We start from the raw sequence: 19,121 nt of genomic DNA on the forward strand, positions 1-19,121 counted from the left end.
CGTCTTTAGGGATACTTAATCCCAACCAGTCTGTGACTGCTTACTTAAAGGATCATCTTAGAGCTCTGTTTTACATGGAATGATTCAGGTGTTGAATGGACTAAGTAGGTATGACATAGCCAGCACTGACTTGTAATGTCCTTAAACTTTGAATTGGCAAAATTTGATAAAGCTGCCCTAGGAATCTTGTTGCAGACTTGTTGCTGCACTTTGGATACGTGTGTGTGTGTGTGTATGTGTGTCTATGTGTCTGTGTGTCTGTGTGTATGTGTGTGTATTTAAACCTATTGGGGCAGAAGAAAGTAAAGTCTTGTTTTTTTAAAATGGAAGTTGTCAGCATAAGACTATATACTAGATTCTGTAATCTTGGCTGTTGTAATTTGATGGACCAGACATATATGTACAGATATTTTAAGACTGTTCTATTTAAGAACAGTTCATGTCTATGTACTAATTGTCTTCAGTAATGAAACAGATGTTGATGATAACAGCAACCAAAAGTACATATACGTTTTAGGTGCTTTAAAGTAATCCTCTTCCCTCCCCAGTCTCCTTTTTGTCCTAGGAAGGTTTGTTAAACCTACATGTTTTTAAAATATCACGTTTCAGATAAATATATATGTATCAGCTATATTTAGCTGATGATGAGTTGTTATATCTTAAAATGTTTTAAAAATCATATCCAGGGCATTTGGGGCTGAGTGGGTGATAGGATTTGCCTTTGAGAACACAATTCCTTGAACGATTATCCCAGTCCCACCTGGACGCTCTTCTTTAGTTCCAGGTGAACGTAATAACTAACATGCAGCTGGAGCCAGTCTGTACCATTACTTCAAGTCAAGGGATTGTCTTCTTTCAGAGAGTCAGAATATTCAGTAGAGCACGCTGCAAGAGAGAAGCTTATCCCTCTTAAGATTGCTTGTCCTGGGACGGCCCATTGGCAGGGCTCTGTCTTACTGGGAGGAGGTCATAATGACCAGGAATATGGCTGTTCCTAGGTAGGTCGTATGGATTCTGGATATAGCTGGAGTTATGACCGCGACCTTCTTGGACCACACTGACTGTGGGCTCTAAGAAATATAGTGAAAAATGAGTTCAGAGAACAGATTAGCTTTGGTTGCCTTGTTGGAGAGGAAGAGAGTGCTGCTTAACTTGGGGAAAGGAGCTAGGGATTTATAAATCTATGACAAATACATGAGGCTTAGGATTCAGGCTTGCTCAGGAGATGGAAAACTAAGTGAATGTTCTGTCAAAATCCAAGCCTCTCGTCAACACAAAAGGATTTAAAATATCCTAGAGGTAGGAGTCTTATCAGTGAGCCCAGGGACATAAACTGGGAGAAGGCAGAAGGTGATTTAGAAACTTGTCAATGTCTCTGATTGCTTTCTTTTTTAAAATGAGATTTGTATCAACAATCAGTTGAAGTATGTGTGTGTGTGTGTGCGCGCGCGCACCCACTTTCCACCCCTGGTATTTGTTTCATATTAGTCCTGGTGTTTTTTAAAGCAGAGTTGGTACAATAATCTGTACCAACTAATAATTTTGTTGGTATATAATAATTTGTACCAACTTAATAATTCCTGCATTAGCGAGGGAGGGCAGTCCTAGGAAAGACAGTTCACCTTAGAGATGCCTTAAAAAACAACAAAAGAAGGATGTGTGGTCAAGATGGGGTGAGTGAAGAGGGCTTGCTTTTACTTCAAATGCTGCATTATTGCCCTGATTTCACTAAGTTACTTATTTGAGACACCTACCAACTTCATATATATTTTTATTAGATGTCGACAAGGATGGCACATCTGTGTACGGAGACCCCATGTGCACAGGCGACTTCATTTCTACATAGCTGCTTTCTGGAAGCTTGCAGGTGAGGATGGGTGGGTCCTTAATTGTGGCGTAAGGGTTTTCACTGCTATTCAAGGAACAAGTACTAGAACTGCACACGGATTCTTTCATGTAATCTGCAAGGCAAGAGAGAGTTCTTAGGACAAACAAGAATACAAGTCTTCATGTTAATACCAGAAGCAGACTGTAGTTGAGTTTATGTGCCTTCAGGATCCTAGGGCTGGAAAAGCCAGGATAATCCAAGATTGATTTACTTATTAAATTTGTTGAGAAGTGCTCTCCCAGGTAGGCAGAGTTCTTTTTCCAAAGAAACTTATGTTTTTGGAGGACAGGAACATTTTTATTTTTAGTAGTCAGGTATGAATTCAAGATATGCATAATATGCTTTGACATGTATTATTTAATTTTTGTAAATTCTTGCAAGGATTGCTGATAGTTGCATTTTATGAGATGAAGGCTCAGAGATATGAAGTGACTTAGCTAAAGTCACACAGCTAGTAAATGTCAGTGCCAAGACTTGAATCCATGCCTTTGGACTCCTTGGCCTGTGCATTCTGTGATGATATTCTTGTGAATTCTTCTTTTTTGAGATGTTGCCTAGGCTGGTCTCAAACTCCTGCGCTTAAGTGATTCTTCCGCCTCAGCCTCCTGAGTAGCTGGTATTATCATTACGTGCCACCACACCTGGCTTGAATTGTTTTCGATGACTGAGAAGCTTAGGTTCAGAAGAAGCAGGCGTGCATGTTTTAGCACAGATGTCAGCAATTTGACAGCCTATAAGTGGCAGACTCTTAGCAGTATCCCTGCCCTCCAGGAGCTCATGATCAGAATAGGGTAGACTGAAGTGTAATTGAGGTGTAAAAAGCACGTCAGTCTTAAGCTAGCCTTTGGAAAGTTCCTGTTTTCTAGCAAGCCTATAACGTGTTCTTGGGTTGCTTATCCTGTTCTTGTCAATGCTAACTGAAACCCATTTCAGCAGCATCTTTCTGATACTAGAGCTCATGCTTCCTCTCCTGCCACCTCTCAGTTGTATAGTTGTACCATCCCCAAGACTTCAGAGTACAAAAGGATGCAGGCTGGTTTCCAAATATGAAATGAGGTACTGTAGCTTCACTGGAGGAAGAAAGGTTCTTTAGTGACTAGGAGCCACGGAAGGAAAGGGGATTCCCTCTTTCAGCCTCTATACCATTCTCCTGCACATAGTCCCAAGCAAGGCAGGATTTGCCTGGAAAGAGCAGTAAACTCTAATATAGCAGCTCTGACCTTCATCTGTGAGGCTGTGCTAGACAAGGGAACTAGACACAAGCACTGGGTTGCTTGAGTTGATAGAAGTGATCTAAAAGGCATCTCAGCACTAAATTTCTGTGAAAGGTAGCAGATGGTGAAATTCTTGGATGATCTGTCACTAGAACTACCACAGTTTACATTTTGGGTTGCTATTTATTTATGCTGTCTGTCTCCAACTTGTGAGAGTAATGAAAATGGTAAAAAGTGAAAGTGATAATGTAACTCAGTGGATGACTTAGATGTACCTTGGGACCCTGAAAGCCAGAACACTCCATATGTACAAAGTAGCTAGATGTATGCCACCACAAGTAGTCTTATTTCCCATAGAAGGCAACTGGTTGGAAGAGGATTTACTTTTCTGTTAAAGTAGATGTCCATTCTGTTGATGTTTGTTTCAGCAGGTAGTATTTCCTCAATCTTGTACAAAAATATGTTCACCCATTAGTTCCTTTAAGTGTTTACAACACTCTGTGGTATAGGTAGAGCAATAATTATCTCTCTCCTCCTCCTCTTATTGCTTATGAGGAAGTCATTGCTTATGAGATTTAGAGTGGGAATTGACTTCCTCAGGATCACACTACTTATCAGTAGCAGAGCAAACTCTGTGGAACTAGGCTCAGAGCACTTTCCATCACAATTTAGCCCAGAAGTTGAGAGGGATGTTGGCTTTAGTCATGTCTTAAGATTGTGGCCTCTTTAGCATATGACTCTAGAGAGAAGGAGAAAATATCCTTGCAAGACACTGATGGATCTCAGCCAGCACCAGCATGGCCTAAAGGGAGGCTAGATAGGCCTAGATGCTGGTTGAGGCTCACATGGGGAAAAGGGGCTGTGGGCCCTTGACTGTGACCTGCCCAAGCCACATAAATTTGCCTTTTAGTGGGTGTTTAGTTTTTTAGTACAAGGAAGTGGTGGTAAGTCCAAGAACCCCAGCGTGGCCCATCTGTCCCACTTTGGGTTCTCTGAACTCACCAGCTAAGGAGTAAGGCAATAGGGCACAGAGCTTCTGGTTTGGAAGCTGATGACTAGTAGTATTTAAAGAAGGGCTATTGCAGCTGCCTCAACTGCATATTTTCTAACACACAAGGAATAACCACTTTACGTAGCACTTATAGTCTTCATTCCAGTTAAGTCATTTGAAACTTGTTACAACGTGAATAGGGCTGGGCAGAAAGGACTGTTACAAATTTAGAATGAGGAACGTGAAGCTCAGAAAATTTGCTAATGTAATTCCTAATGTTAGTAAGTAGTTTAGTCAGGACTCAACACCATCTTCTCTTGATACCAATCAAGATGTTTTCCTTCACTACATGTCTTGTTATCCAGTGCTCCTGTCCATATCTCTAAAGGCAAACTGTATCTGCAGTAGCTCCACCTTACCCTTAACAAGGAATGTCTTTGATCTATGGGGCCAAGCCCAGCTGAGAGAAAAAGGCTAAGCTCTTAAGCTTTTTGGGGATATCCCATGACTGACTGAGTTAGGGCAGTAGGAGAGCCTTTGAAGCTCAATGCCTAAAAGAACCTCAGCCAGTTGATAGTGCCTCTTCTCATTTTCACCAGAAAAGTGAGGGCTACTTTAAAGTTTTGGGGAATAAATTGTTGGCTTTGGAGCAGGGGATGATCCTATATGGATAAAAGAGAAGTTGATGTTTGCGTGGGGGAGGGGCTAAGCTCAGGGAGAAGTATCTTCCATACAGGGGCAGAGGATGGAGCAATGCAAGTGTGTGTTGGCTGGGTGGTGAGAAAAGGGTGTTGAATTATGGACTCATCCGTACCCCATCTCTACTGGGACTGGAGAATGGGGAAGGGCTGGGCAAGCTGGAAACTCCACCTCAGGAAGCCACTTTGTTCTCCAGCTGAGTCATCTACCTGCCTGTGAGAGGGGAGGGCAGGGTGAGTGGAAGAATAACCAGCTGCTCTTAGATACTTCCTCATCCTTTTATAGCCCCACCCCTGTCCCCAGTCCCAACCCTTCAGAGCATTTTGCAAAGAAAGAGGAAGCATCAACCCAGGCTACCTAAGCTCTGGGAGTCACTCCTCCAAGGCTTGTCGTTCGCATCAGGATTGGTGGCTTGGTCCTGTAATGCCCTGGCATTTGCTCTCATCTGGTTCCTACCTCCCCACATAGTCATACACTATCAGAGACAGAGGGGGCTTATGAGATGAACTATATGTTTTCATTTTATAAAGGGAGCATCAAATCCAGAGAGAGGCAGTAACTTTCCAGGGCCACCTTGTGTGTGGGATCTGAGCCCACCTTGGCTTAAGGGGCATGCTAACCTCCACCAAGGCTCAACTTAACTGTTAGGGAAAAACCCAGGCATTGAATATCCATCTCTTGCTTCTTGGCTTGCTACTATTAATAGAAGGCCACACTGCTTCTTCTCTTCCTGGGCCATAAATTAGCATCTTTCTCTTGATAGAGAGATAGGAGGGAGGAGGTCTTTGGGTCAGAACACTGGCTTTAAAAATAATCTTCTGGATGTCATTGGGCTCCTAATTACCTAAGCCCCAAGTTTATGCAAAGAGAAACTTGGAAGTTAGATGGCAAGGAGCACACGGGGGGGGGGGGGGGGGGGGGGGGGGAAGTGGCAGCAACAGTGGGCTCAAGGATTGCAACATCATAAAGGCGATGGAGAATAGCTGGGAGGATTTCTTCTTTAGCAGTTTGAAATGGCTGACAATTGAACACCAGGCAGTTTGTTGCAGAATCATTGTGCTGGGGGGAGAAGGGGAAATAGAAGGGTGTTGAGCAGTGTAAGTGGTCTCACTGAACCTCCAGGATGACAGTGAGTGGAGTTCTTCAGTAAGTAACAAGGGAAAGGGCAGGCATTGACTAAGGCTTTTATTTTATTTTATTTATTTTATTTATTTTTTGAGACGGAGTCTCAGTCTCGCTCTGTTGCCCAGGCTGGAGTGCAGTGGCTCAATCTGCTCACTGCAAGCTCTGCCTCCTGGGTTCACGCCACTCTCCTGCCTCAGCCTCCTGAGTAGCTGAGACTACAGGCGCCTGCCACCACGCCCGGCTAATTTTTTGTATTTTTAGTAGAGACGGGGTTTCACTATGTTAACCAGGATGGTCTCGATCTCCTGACCTCGTGATCCTTCCACCTCGGCCTCCCAAAGTGCTGGGATTACAGGCGTGAGCCACTGTGTCCGGCTACCTAAGACTTCTAGAATGTCAGAGATTGAAAGGGCCTTAGAGATGCTGCTAGTACAACCCCATTGTTTTATAGTGGAAGAAACCAAGACCCAGAAAACAGTGCTGTGACCTAGTCAGCACCACACAGCAAGAACTAGGACTACAACCCATATTCCTTAACTCCTAGGCTAGGGCTTTTTCCCCCACTGAGTTCAGAGAACACTGAGGCTCTTAATTCTTAGTAGTTCTGATTTGGTTTGCCCCAGTAGTTTCAGGAACTAGTTTCATTTGTGCTACAGACTAGCTTATTAAATGTTTATTTGGGGGGCGTTAGCCAATTAGTGGGATTTATTCCATGTTTTGGTAAGTATTGCTGTAAAGTTCTGAACTGTGACATTGTATTTTCCTTTTTTTCAGTTCTTATTCTGATGTGTTGGTCCCCAACACCTGCTGGTACATTTGCTTACATAGCTCTCTTTTCTCTTTAAAGGATGATTGTAGCCAGAGTGGTAAAATAAAATCTGGCTGGCTGCCTGCTGAGCCCTCCCCTGCACTCAGAGGTCAGATATGTGATTCTACGAAATAGGAATGAAATGTATGCTGAGGCAGAGACACTGCTTTCCTGAGCTTTGTTTTACATGTGTCTTTTTTTACATGTTAAGCTTTGAGCTTTGTTGTATATGCGAATTTGAAAGTAACCACCCTAATCACAATGTACAGGACAACACAGTGCATAGGAAAGTTGTGTGTTCAGTTATTGGAGTTTCTGGGCCTGAGTTTATTCACGCTTGATTCATGCGTGGTCTTGAGCTAGAAAGGCCCTTAGAGATCTTTCTGCCCAATCCCCATACCTTTTAGAGAAAGAAACTGAGGTGCCAGGTCATAGTCATGAAATAGTAGAACTGTTCTTTGTTTTCGGCCTTACCTACTGTTCTTCATTTGGATGATTTAAGTCAAAACACACAGAAAATTGCCAAAATAATGCTTCCAAGGGAATGTCTGTTGGCTGGCTGGGAGACTGGGGATGACCTTTTGTCCTCAGACAGTTCTCTTGGGCTGTGCATATCCTAACAAAGGCTGATAGTGACTCAGCCTCTTGTTCAGAACGCAGTACTCACCACCACCCCCTACCCTGAGCTCACCCCACATCTAATAACCATTTCCCCAAAAGGACTATAGACGACTAGCTGTTCTTGGTTAGGGAATGGTTGTGTCTTGGTGTATGTAAAGCTAGGTCCGAAAGACTAGAACAGTAATCAGGGACATCTGGGTCAGTCTAGACCAGTGTTTGGGGAATAAGCTGCATAAGGATACCCTGAGGGTGCTCTTCATACATGCAGATTCCAGGGCCCCACTCTAGATCTGCATCAGTTTTTTGAGGAGATGGGGCGTGAACATCTGTATTTTTAACAAGCTTTCCAGGTGATTCTGGTACACTGTTAGATTTAGGATATGCATTGGGACCTTTGCTGTCGTATCTCAGTTTGGCTTAAGCTCTTTTTTTTTTTTTTGAGACAGAGTCTTGCTCTGTCGCCTAGGCTGGAGTGCAGTGGCGTGATCTTGGTTCACTGCAACCTTTGCCTCCCGGGTTCAAGCAATTCTTGTGCCTCAGCCTCCCAAGTAGCTGGGATTACAGGTGTATGCTACCATGCCCAACTAATTTTTGTATGTTTAGTAGAGACAGGGTTTTGCCATGTTAGCCAGGCTGGTCTTGAACTTCTGACCTCAAGTGATCTGCCCACCTCAACCTCTCAAAGTGCTGAGATCACAGGTGTGAGCCACTGTGCCTGGCCTTAAGCTGTTTTAAATAGACCTCCGAGACAAAAGAATAGCCCCATTACATTAGTACCACCTTTACAGTATGCAAAAACACTTCCCATCTGTGATTTTATTGGTTACTCATGATAACCTTGTTAGACAATGGGACAGGCATTAGACAATAGGACAGGCAAAATTATCCCAACTTTGCAGATGAGGAAACAGCCTTGGAGAGCTCACAGTCTAAGGTCACAGTTAATAAGCAACAGAGTGTCAAGTAACAGAGTTCCAAAGCCCCCTATTTCACACATTCTGGCATTTAAACCTAGGGCAGGACCTGACCTTTCATCTTTGGCTTCACCTGTAGACTTCCTAGAGGGATGATCCAATTTGCAGTTCCCATGTGTTAGGGATTTGTCTTGGCTTCTCTGCTCTTGGAGGCAGAGATCTCTTGAGGTTGGAGTGCCATACAATATTAACACTGCATATCATTTTCATTCCTTGTGCCCCCAGAAAGCCAGCAGGTGCAGGGTGGCATTCCTTGCTAGTGCAACGACAGGAGGCCTCTGGGGCAGGTAGATCAACTTTATTTCAGATTTTATAATCAATTTAACTCGTACTAATTGGTTGGATAATGACGCTTTACATTTCCGAAGACATTTAGTTGGCATCTATAAAAAACCCACAAGCATTTGCTAAGCAGGTGCAACTGAAATCGAAAGATGAATTCCATTATTATTATGATTGCTCCTCCTGGGCACAGCTACCCAGCAGCCCCAGGCCCTGTGGTCTTTTGACCTTTTGTGGGGGCAGACACACGCAGTTTCTCTCAATTGGAATTCCTGGCCATTTCAGATCTGCACTCTTTATCTTGCTAAGCCCTCTGTAATAAGACATCGGGATTGGATACTCTACCTTTGAAGCCTTTGTCCATAATGTATGTGTTCTGACGTCTATCCATTCCACAAGCACCTGTGTAAAAATAACGTAAGGCAAGAAAATATGGGGGTGAGGTTTACTTAGACTGCTTGTGTTTGTTCTTTTTTCTTGCTTTTCCCCACTTTCTCCCCTACCCAGAAAATAGTTGTTTATTGCTAGAAAATGATTCTGGGTTTAATCTACCTGAAATTATTTTGATAAATGATTCTGGGTTTAATCCACCTGAAATTGTTTTGATTATAGGAATTCTTAAAAGGCTCATAAGCATTAAGGTGAACTACAGCGACCCCTGGCATATTCAGCACTCCTTCCCTTTAACCTTCACCCTAGGGGAATGTCTTTCAGAAAGTAATAAAAGGCCGTTCTGATGCCACGTGCATTCCCTGCAGGTGAAACTCCAGGCTCCAAGGGTATAGGATAAGGAATGAAGCAGAACCAGTTCTTAGCTTGAGGGAAAGTTGTAAGACATTACAAATCACAGTTCTGTTGGAATTTGGCTTGGGTTTGAAGATAATATTTATCACCTCTCAGCTCTGGTCCTGTCTGTCCTCTCCTGGATCCAAGGCTTATCTGAGGGGAGCCAGAGAGAAAGAGGGAGACAGGTGGCTGAGGTTCTTGATTAGTCGTCTTTGTAGGATGTGCAGACATTCCCTCCCATAGCCAGTTCTCTTAGTTACTCATTTTTTGGGGTGGACCATTTGCACATAATGTAGAGTTGTTTTTGGAAAGTATTACCAGTGTTTTCAGCTCCAAGGATTCCTTTCTACCTTTTGGCTGTCAGTTTTTTTTTCTAAGCTCCAACAACGCATGATGGCCCTGAGCCTCAGCCAGAGGCTTCAGGGACTAAGCTTGGGTTCTTTGCTACTGGTGATCCCAGAAAAGAAATTGTTTGGCATTTCTAGGTTAGGACAGTAATGACTGGCTCAAAGAGCAATTTTTTCTTCCAGCTTTGAACCGAGGACACAGTACCAAGCGAGGCCTGCAGCAAGTACTTACTAAAACACAGTTTGACATTCCATGACTCTTCCCAGTTTCTCACACTGAAGACCATCCTGTTGCTATTTAGATGCCTCCCTATAGCTCCTCTACATAGAGTTCCCGTGTTGAATTTGAAAGAGTCTACTCCCATCTGCCTACCTTCCACACATTACTGAGGGATACAGCAGAACCAGGCCTAAGTTTTTCTTTCAAGTTTGCTATTTTTCTTTTCTGAGACGGGGTCTCGCTCTGTCACCCAGGCTGGAGTACAGTGGCGCAATCTCCGCTCACTGCAACCTCCACCTTCCAGGTTCAGTGGATTCTCCTGTCTCAGCCTCCCGAGTAGCTGGGACTACAGGCATGTGCCACCACTCCCAGCTAATTTTTTTGTATTTTTAACAGATGGGGTTTCACCATGTTGGCCAGGCTGGTCTTGAACTTCTGACCTCACGTGATCTGCCTACCTCAGCCTCCCAAAGTGCTGGGATTACAGGTGTGAGCCACCTCACCCGGCCTCAAATTTTTTCTGAAAGTTGTATAGGTACCTGTGTCCTTCAGAATCATGACTGCAACTGCCTATATGCTGGCATTAGTTCAGCACTTTATACTTTATACAAAGGACTTCCTTTGCCCTCCCTGAGGGAAGGTGGCTAGGGCATTAACTTTTCCTTTTTACAAAACAGGGAACAGGCCCAAAGAGCAGCAGTGACTTGTCCAAAACCACACTGGCAAGTGAGAAGCTGAGTTACAGTTACAGCCCACATCTCTCCAAGTATTCTCTCGCATTGGACACCAGCCTGCCTGGGTGTAAGACAAATGCCAGCGCATGGTGCTCTGGTTACACTAGTTGAAGAGTGAGATCTGTAAAGCAGGGAGAAATCTGGCCTGGCTCAGAGGATGCTCCCTTGTGGAAAGAGATACAGGGTGGTGGTGGTGGGGCTGTGTGGGTGTATATGTTGGGGGAGTGGGAGAGATTATAGTTAGTGGGGTTATTAAATGCCCTGGATACTATCCAGGGGACCCACAGCTAAGAATACAGCCTCCTGAGTATAGGCCCAGGGTCCATGCATCCCATGCCTGCTCAGTGGGCAGATGAATTCAGAACTTTCACCCTTCCTCGTGTTACTGGACCCAGGGACCTGCAGGGGTTGGTAGAGCAGCTCAGTTTCCTTAGAGTTCTAGAAGCCACCTAGAGCCTGAGGTCAGGCCTAGAGTTGTCTAGTGTGCCAAGGCCCTGCCCCAGTGTGCCCCAGAGGAGCCACTTTGTAGGGAGGCCACATTCTCTGTTCATTCATTGCGCTTATTCCTATGATACCTTATGTAACTCCTACCCACATGTTCCCATCTCAGAGCTAACTTTCCAAGTCTCTTGTGTGTGTCTCTCCCAAGCCACCAGGTTTCAGCCCAGGCTGTACTCAGTACATGAGTACAGATGATGTTGGTTGATACATCCTGCCCCAGCCTCTGCAGATCCCTGTTTGACAACCCTACCCTGTGATCTGAGAAAGCTTGGCTTGGGCCACTGGGGTTTCTGGAGTCTGGGAAACATTGGACTTTATTAGCCAGAGAGCTAACTCCCTGTTATCCACTCCAACAGGGCCCAAAGAACCCCAAAGATGTCACCATCCCCAAGTCATTTTTGAATGATGTTGGGTTGTATTTTGTGGCCTGTAGGGAGGGCAGTTTTGTTGTATCTTCTCCACCCTAAGTAGCCCGTTTGTCCACATCCACCATTCACTGTGGGAACAGAATGGGTGATGGGGAAGATCCAGACAGGTTTCCATCTTTAGATAGGGGATTGAGCTGGTAGACATGTTAGGAGGGAAGAGGGCTTAAAAGGGAGAGTTCTGGGACCATGGGGTGGAGGTCAAGGTGCAGGGATGGGGATTAGGGCAGGTGCTGGGTCTGGTCTGGCATGAGGGGGTGGAGGGTAGGGCTGGGGTCTGACCTGGTGAGTGTGGCTCAGCGGGGTGGCTGAGGTGTCTAAGTTCAATGTAGAAGTCCTCGGGCGGATACCTGGCCTCCAGGGCACTGATCTGGAAATGGGAGTCTAGTGAGAGGAATGACAGGGAGGAGCCATTATTCCCAGGGCCCTGGTATGGCAGGGAAGAGGGTAGAAAGTACACAAATGGGCCAGGGTCAGGGTGAGGCAGGCTGGGAGGACTTGGGGGCCTCTGTGTATAGCATCCAGAGGGGCTGGGGCCAGGGGCTCTGTTAGAGCCAAGATCATCTGCCTTGTTTCCCCTCTCCCTCCCTCCCTCCGTTCCTTCCTCCCTCCCTCTGCAGGAATTAGTGCTCCTCCACCAGGGAGGAGGCAGGGGAAAGAAGCCCTTGAAAGGAGTGCCTTGGTAGGGCCTGGGTCAGGCAGAGGTTCCTATCCAGATGGTGAGTGTCTTTTGCTTCCATCTAGATTCCCTACATCCTGGCCCTGGTTTTCTCCCTTGTGAAAAACCTGGCCCTGGTTTTCTCCCTGGTCCCTGGGTCATAGCAGGGACTTAGCCCTAATATAGTAATGGAAAGGGATTCTAGGGCTTCATCTGCTTGTGAGAGCCAGAATTTCTCCCTGGGGGAAACCATGTTCAGGACTCATAACCCTTTCCCTTCAAGCTGGGTCCCTCTCAATATGGAAGAAGAATAGGGTGGGACATGATGGTGGGGACCAGACTCAAACCACTACTGACCTAACACGTTCACATAGCTGTAGGGGGTCCAGCCTGCTGTGTCTCTGTCAAGGGACTTGTTACTGAGCTGTTTGGAGAGTAGGAGAGCCAGTTAATATATAGTGCCCCAGGTACCCCTCCCCAGTCTTCACTTTGCGTAGCTTCAGTGCACGTACCCTGTGATAATCCTGACCCACCTGGGTCCTAGGCCATTGAAAGAAAGGGTGAGCTAGGTGTTCCATGACAGGCCACCATGGTGTGGTTGATGCCAGTGGGAACAGAACATACCCCACCCCAGGTGTTGGGCTGAAGTTGTAGGGTTCCCAGCCCTCCTGGGGTAGCTTGAGCCAAGCTGGCCCTGATAGAGGAAGCAGATTAGCTGGGGGGTGGGGCTTAGCTTTAGGAGAGGGGCCTCTGGTGATGTCTCAGCTGCAACATGAGGCCATCTCCAGCACAGAGGGAAGTCTTGAGGTTGCCTGCAATGTCACTGTTACCTCTGCCACCTGATCTTGATTAGGGCTGAATGTGAGATTTTCCTTTTCCTGTGACCAAAGGAAAGCTTCAGAATAGAGTATCTTGAGGTTTATGTTGTCGTCTTTCCTTTCTCTGCATTTTCACAGCTGCCCTTCATATGAGGCAAGGATGGTTATCCTCATTTTACAGATGGCAACCTGAGTCCTGACTTGTGTGCTTTGCTTGTGAACACACAAGGAGTCAGTGACAAAGCTGTGTCTGGAACTCAGGTCTCAGCTCCCAGTGCCATGTCCTTTCCATGTCATCACAGCTGCCTGCCTCTGCTGCAGATGCCCTATCTGTTAGACTGAGGGGTCCTTAACCACATAGAGCCACTCTGGGCCCCTGGGTTGAGGTGACCCAGAGGGTCACCAAGTTGGCTACTCTGCAGTAATTCCAGCCCCTTACCAAAAGAGGGTGGAGGCTGAGAGTGGTCTTGGGGTGTTGGCTTGATAGTGGTTGCCCTTGAGGCTGTATATCTGTGTTACTGTTGCTGGACCAGGTCTGTAGGCCGATGGTCATTCTCCACGGGACAGGGAAGAAAGGACTCGTAGATCTCTAGGGCATAGCCCTGGACAGTGAAAGCCATGCTTTTGTGCCTGAATGGGTATTATGGGAAGCTAGGAATCCTGAAATTCCCACTCCCACCATGGCCCTGCTCCCCACTGTTCTGTGTCTGTGGGCATGGGCACAGGTGGGTATCCAGAGGTATGCAGCATGAGCCTCTCAGACCTGTCCTCGGGGACTGTTCATCCTCACTTCTTGTTTCCCGCTCTGCCTGGTGTGAGTCTGGGCACATTAAGGGAGCTCTCATATGTATTATCTACACATAGGTGCGGAGACATCCTTGCCCAAGGGCCTGTGAGTATAAGAGGACATCTTGCCAACAGCCAGGGTTATGCTGGAAGCTGTCAGGGAAGGTCCTGTCCAGAAGGGTGCACACCTGCCATGAAGACCTACAGAACTCACTGTCCACAGAACACTGGCTGTGGCTGAAGTTTGGGTTCCACATCCCTTGTGTTGATTGAGATTGCAACAAATGGTTATGAGTGGGTACTGATGACATGGTTATGTTTCAGATAACCTATTGTTAGGTAGTTATCTGAATAACAGTAGTTACTCTATAATATGTCAGTTGCACACATTGTGTTGGTAGCATACTGCAGTGATTTGTGATAGGTGGTCTAGTTTTTTTCTTTTTTTTTTTTTTTTGAGATGGAGTCTTGCTCTGTCGTCAGGCTGGAGTGCAATGGCACGATCTCAGCTCACAGCAGCCTCCACCTCCTGGGTTCAAGCAATCCTCCTGCCTCAGCCTCCCAAGTAGCTGGGAATACAGGCGTGAGCCACCACGCCTGGCCTACAAGGTGGTCTGGTGTTTTGATTACATGCTGACATGTGGCAAAAGTGTCTACATGATTATAGGTGATAAAGCTAATACGTAATTACATGACTTGGTACCAGTTGGTTACAGGGTGCAGGGGTACATGTTATAGTGAGTGATGCTGTGGGTTGGTTACACAGCACTTGGCTCCACATAACATGCTGGCTCCATTACATGCTTCACAGAGTGTTTACATGTACCATGGATCACAGGGTTGCTTTTAATGTATTGGTGGTCAGTTCTACATGGACCCTCCATGTGGGGGATGCAGTTCCTTCCTGGGCAGAGGTGAGGGTTAAATGAGAGGGCAGTGAGTGGGGGCTGGGGAATCAGGGGCCCGGTACCTTGGTGGGGCTGTTCCTGTCCAGAGTGCTGGCCTGGCTGGTGGCAGGCCCCCCACATGCCAGTGCGTGGTAGCTGGAATTGGAAAAGCAGTGGGCATGTCTGCTACTTTGAGACAAATCTGGGAAGAGAACAAGGTGCCACATACCATCATACCCCTGCCCCTGGTATGAGATACCCCCAGTACTAATGCTTGGGCTGGGAGCCTTGAGAGAGCCCTGCAAAGACAAACAGCCAAGTACCCCATCCCCCAAGCTTCCTGGCATCCACTACCCCTACCGAAATCTGGAGAGCCTGATTTGCTTCTTCCCTTATGCTGGTCCTCCCTGCAGCATGGCAGAATGCAGGATAGGCTCGCCAGTGCCAGGGCGGGGCACCATCAACTGGAGCCTGGATGGGGCATGTTGGCTTTGATAGCTTTACATGTTTCTGAGTCCCTATTTAGGGCTGGACTCCTGCTTCCTTCTAGGGTCACATCCTGGCAATGAGATCATAAAGAGAACCTCACTCCTCTTGACTCCGTTCTTCCCTCCTAAGGATTCCAGAACCTCTCCATAGGGCCGGGGAATACCAGAGGAATGGCATAGGAAACCCTAGCCAACCTTCTCAGTATAGTCATAGAAGAAAATCCCCAAATCTCCCGTGTGGGGGATGTCTGCTTTGGCTGTAGTGTGGCATGTAGACCAGGAGCTCCTTGAAGGCATGGTGTGCACTGGCCTGCCTCTGTCTACCCTGCAGTGCCTAGCATGAAGCTGGACATACAGAAGGCAATACTTAGCAGGAATGGGCTGAAGTGATTTGGGTTTTCTAAGCACAAGGTCCAGGAGGCTGCAGATGAGCCATGAGCCATGCGCCATGGAGCCACCTGGAGAGAGCTGTCACCTTGTGCCCACCCAGACGGGCCCAGCCTCGCATGGTCCATGACTATAGGGCAATTTCAGAGCATTTTGGCCTCTACTTTTTAGCCAAATATGAAGCAGAAAACCTTTCTTATTTCCAAGGCAGCAGTCCAGGGTTCAGGGGAAAGGAAGGATATCGCCCAGCAGCCCCACCTTGACCCCACTCAGACTCCCAAATAAAATGCCTATTGGAGCTGTTAACCACATTCGTGGATGCACTGGGCTCTGGCACACTTGCCAGAGGGACATTGTTCAAACTTTCAGACCTCCCCCAAGTCAGGTAGTGTCCCCTTCCACTGTACTAATAGGGCCCTCTCTAACTGGGAACTGGGAAGGAGGGTTGTCCTGAGGCCTTCACCAGGGAAACAAATGGACAAGCTCTGGGCACTGGGCTCCAAGGTCTAGTCACCTGAGGTGGTACAGGCATCAGGTTGGGGAGACGGTCCCCTGGAGAGCTTAGGAAAGTGACTGGTTAGTGTGGGTGACCCTGAGGCCGAAAGCTGGTGGGAAGGATAGGGAAGCTCTGGGAAAATGGGAGGAGGCTCCCAACCATAGCTGCTCAGAGCTAGGGACTCAGGAAACAATTTCCTCTTGGAACCCCAGATACCTTTTCTAGGTAGGCTCCTGCTCCCCATCCCCACTGTCACTCTAGGGGAGACTGAGCTTCTACATCCAGCCACAGCAGTCAACCCTACAGGTACAACCATTCCTGGGGTGTGTGTGTGGAGAGGAAGAGGAGGAAGGACAGGAGCATGGCCCTTACCTGAGAGGGAGTAGTCGGTGCTGGTCATCCTCATGGCAGGTGTGTAGGAGACGCGGGGAGCCAGGTCTCGGCCCTTCTCTTTCTGCCGCCGCCGATGCCAGGCAAATAGGCCCAGCAGCACCACAATGAGGAATAACAGGAGCATGATGCCTGTGACAGCACCCACTGAGTGCCGCTCTGCACCCAGTGCTGGGCTGATCTTGGTGTAGGGATTCAGCTCCTCCATCATGAGGGCAGCTGCGGGCAGAGGGAGGGCCTGAGCCTGGGGCTGGCCTGCTTGCACTTCAGGTCTCCTGGGCCCGGGCTCAGATGCCCGTAACCCCTCTAATGTTAGGAGACCTGGTTCTGGCCTTGGCCTGATTTCCTCAGTCTCTACGTGACTACCCCCAGCCCTCACTGTGCCTTCGTCCCTAAAGGGGTGGGAGTCCCAGGGTCATGACAAGGAGCAGTTGTGACTGTGGATGTGAAACAATAACAAATATTTATTATTTTACTGTGTTCCAAAAATGAGTTAACAGATACTAATTCATTTACTCTTCAGCAGCCCTATGGAGGGATTAGTATTTTCCTTTCACAGATGAAAAAACCAGTTTTACCAAAGGTTAGGTAATGTGCCCAAGATTACATAACCTGTAATTGGTGGAGTCAGGAGAAATTGAACACAGCTCCTCTCCCTGCTTCCTAATTGTGTGGCTCAGAGTCCCTGGTTTGCTCGTTTGTAACACGGGGACAATAGCCCCACCCTCCCCAGTCATTGTGAGCACCAAGTGATAGACTGGCAAGGAAAGCTCTAAGTACTGTGCTATTATTTCCAGGTTTACTACCCGCAGGACCCCTCTTGGTGATGTATGTGAGGGCTGCCCCTGCCTTCCATGCTGATGCTTAGTCTAGGGGGCTGTCCTGCCAGGCCCGCAGTGTCTGGACTTCTTGACTGTTGGCTGCTGGCTGAACTGAGCTGGCCAACATCACTAGGGAGGTAAATGTGCTGCATTATCGTTCTCAGTGATTTATCCTCAGAATGCAACGGAAATCTGTCTTTTGGCTCCTTCTCTGTAATGTGGATAATTGAGAGTCCATTTTCATCCCCCATGTAGAACCAACATGTTTGTAGCACATTATATAACAAAGCCAGCATTTATTGGAGTGTTCACTTATGGGCCAGGCACCATGCTGAGTCCTTTACTCATACTGTCTCAACTTGATTCTCACAGCCTGACCTTGGGACTCCATCCCCTTTAGGCCCTATGAGGTGTTGTCCGACTGTAGGGCTAGAGCCCAGGTTGAGCCCCTTTGGGCTCCTCAGCCTTCAGAGTAACCTTGTGTTATGGGGGAAGACGATTAATCTACTCTTCCCACTTTGCACGTGGAGTAACAGGCCTAGCAAAATCAAATAACCTACCCAAGGACACCTAGCAGGTAAGGCAGAACTAGAACTTGGCAGATATTCTAACTTGGTCTGGTGACCTTTCCATAGTACTAGCTTGTGGCTACCCTTGCTTGGCTCATGGGAAACTTGCCAAGGGCAAGCCTGGGGAGGCTGTGACTGAGAGACTGCCTGCTCCCTATGCCTCTCCAGCTCTTGGAGCCTCGGCAGCCCACCCTATTCCTGCTGTCCTCACAAATGTGAATAAAGGCAGGTGTCATCAAATCCAGCTGTTCCAGTTGGAATCTCCCTAGAGCCTCCATGGGGCCCTTTCCACAGAGCCCAGGGGCTCTGCCACCTGTGTATTACCTTGGTCACACCTGATTCCTTTGAAGCCAGGGCTGCAGTAACAGGTGCCGGTGACATGGTCACAGGTGGAGTTGTTCATGCACTCACATAGCTGCTGACACCCATAGCCAAAGGTTCCTGGAGCACATCCTGTGTGGCACAAAGAGTTAGGGTAGAGGACCCACTCACTCTCCACCCCTCCCATTCCATGTGTAGACAGCTATGGCAATAAGCCTGTTCTGCCTCCCACCGAGTGAAGCCTATTCCCTTAGCTCCTGTTGTGCTTTGGCTAGATACTTGGGGGTGGACAGAGCATTTATAGCACTGAGTGGGGGACACAGGGACAGAGGAGGAGAGAGCAGGGCCCACTCACCCCTACTTCCTCCTCATGCAACACATTTCAGCAGTATCTTCCACCTGCCAGGCCCTAATCTGAGTGCCATAGGGACTTTAAAGAACAATAAAAAAAGATCTGCCTCCCACTATTCTCTCATTACCTGCTATGACCTCTGCCCTGCCCTAAATGCCCCCCATCTCCTCCCAACTGACGGGAGAAATTCTTCAAACAATAATGTAGGCATGACATTCCTCAGTTTTCCTTGGAAGTTGCCCCCAAAGTCAAGGGACCAAGGGGTACAGAGCCCTGAGTGAGTGGACCTTGAAGCGGGAGGCATCCTCTGCAGGAGGCTGGAGCCCAGCAGCATCACCCAGGATCAGGGGTCAGGACAGCTTACTCTGCTCACAGTGTTGCCCGGTGAAGCCTGTGCGGCAGGTGCACTTGCCACTGATGTGGTCACAGCTGGCGCCATTCTGACACTGGCATACACGCCCACAGTCCTTCCCAAAAAATGCTGCTGGGCAGCCTAGAGAAACAGGATTTCCAGTCATGAGAGTTCCTGCTGG

General features: G+C 47.5%; 1 protein-coding gene across 1 annotated transcript in view; it reads right to left on the reverse strand.

The window, feature by feature from the left end:
- Positions 1–283: 283 nt before the first annotated feature.
- The window catches only part of MEGF11 (multiple EGF like domains 11), a 379,169-nt gene continuing 360,331 nt past the window's right edge, over positions 284–19,121 (reverse strand). The window contains exons 18-23 of the mRNA XM_025390189.1: positions 18,953–19,081; positions 18,240–18,368; positions 16,508–16,744; positions 8,948–9,004; positions 1,755–1,961; positions 284–1,070 (exon numbers count right to left, since the gene is read on the reverse strand). Of these exons, the coding sequence (XP_025245974.1) occupies positions 910–1,070; positions 1,755–1,961; positions 8,948–9,004; positions 16,508–16,744; positions 18,240–18,368; positions 18,953–19,081 (920 nt within the window). The 3' untranslated portion in view covers positions 284–909. The remainder of the gene's footprint in view (positions 1,071–1,754; positions 1,962–8,947; positions 9,005–16,507; positions 16,745–18,239; positions 18,369–18,952; positions 19,082–19,121) is intronic.

The sequence above is a fragment of the Theropithecus gelada genome, chromosome 7a, assembly GCF_003255815.1.
Source record: "Theropithecus gelada isolate Dixy chromosome 7a, Tgel_1.0, whole genome shotgun sequence".
NCBI classification, from domain to species: domain Eukaryota; kingdom Metazoa; phylum Chordata; class Mammalia; order Primates; family Cercopithecidae; genus Theropithecus; species Theropithecus gelada.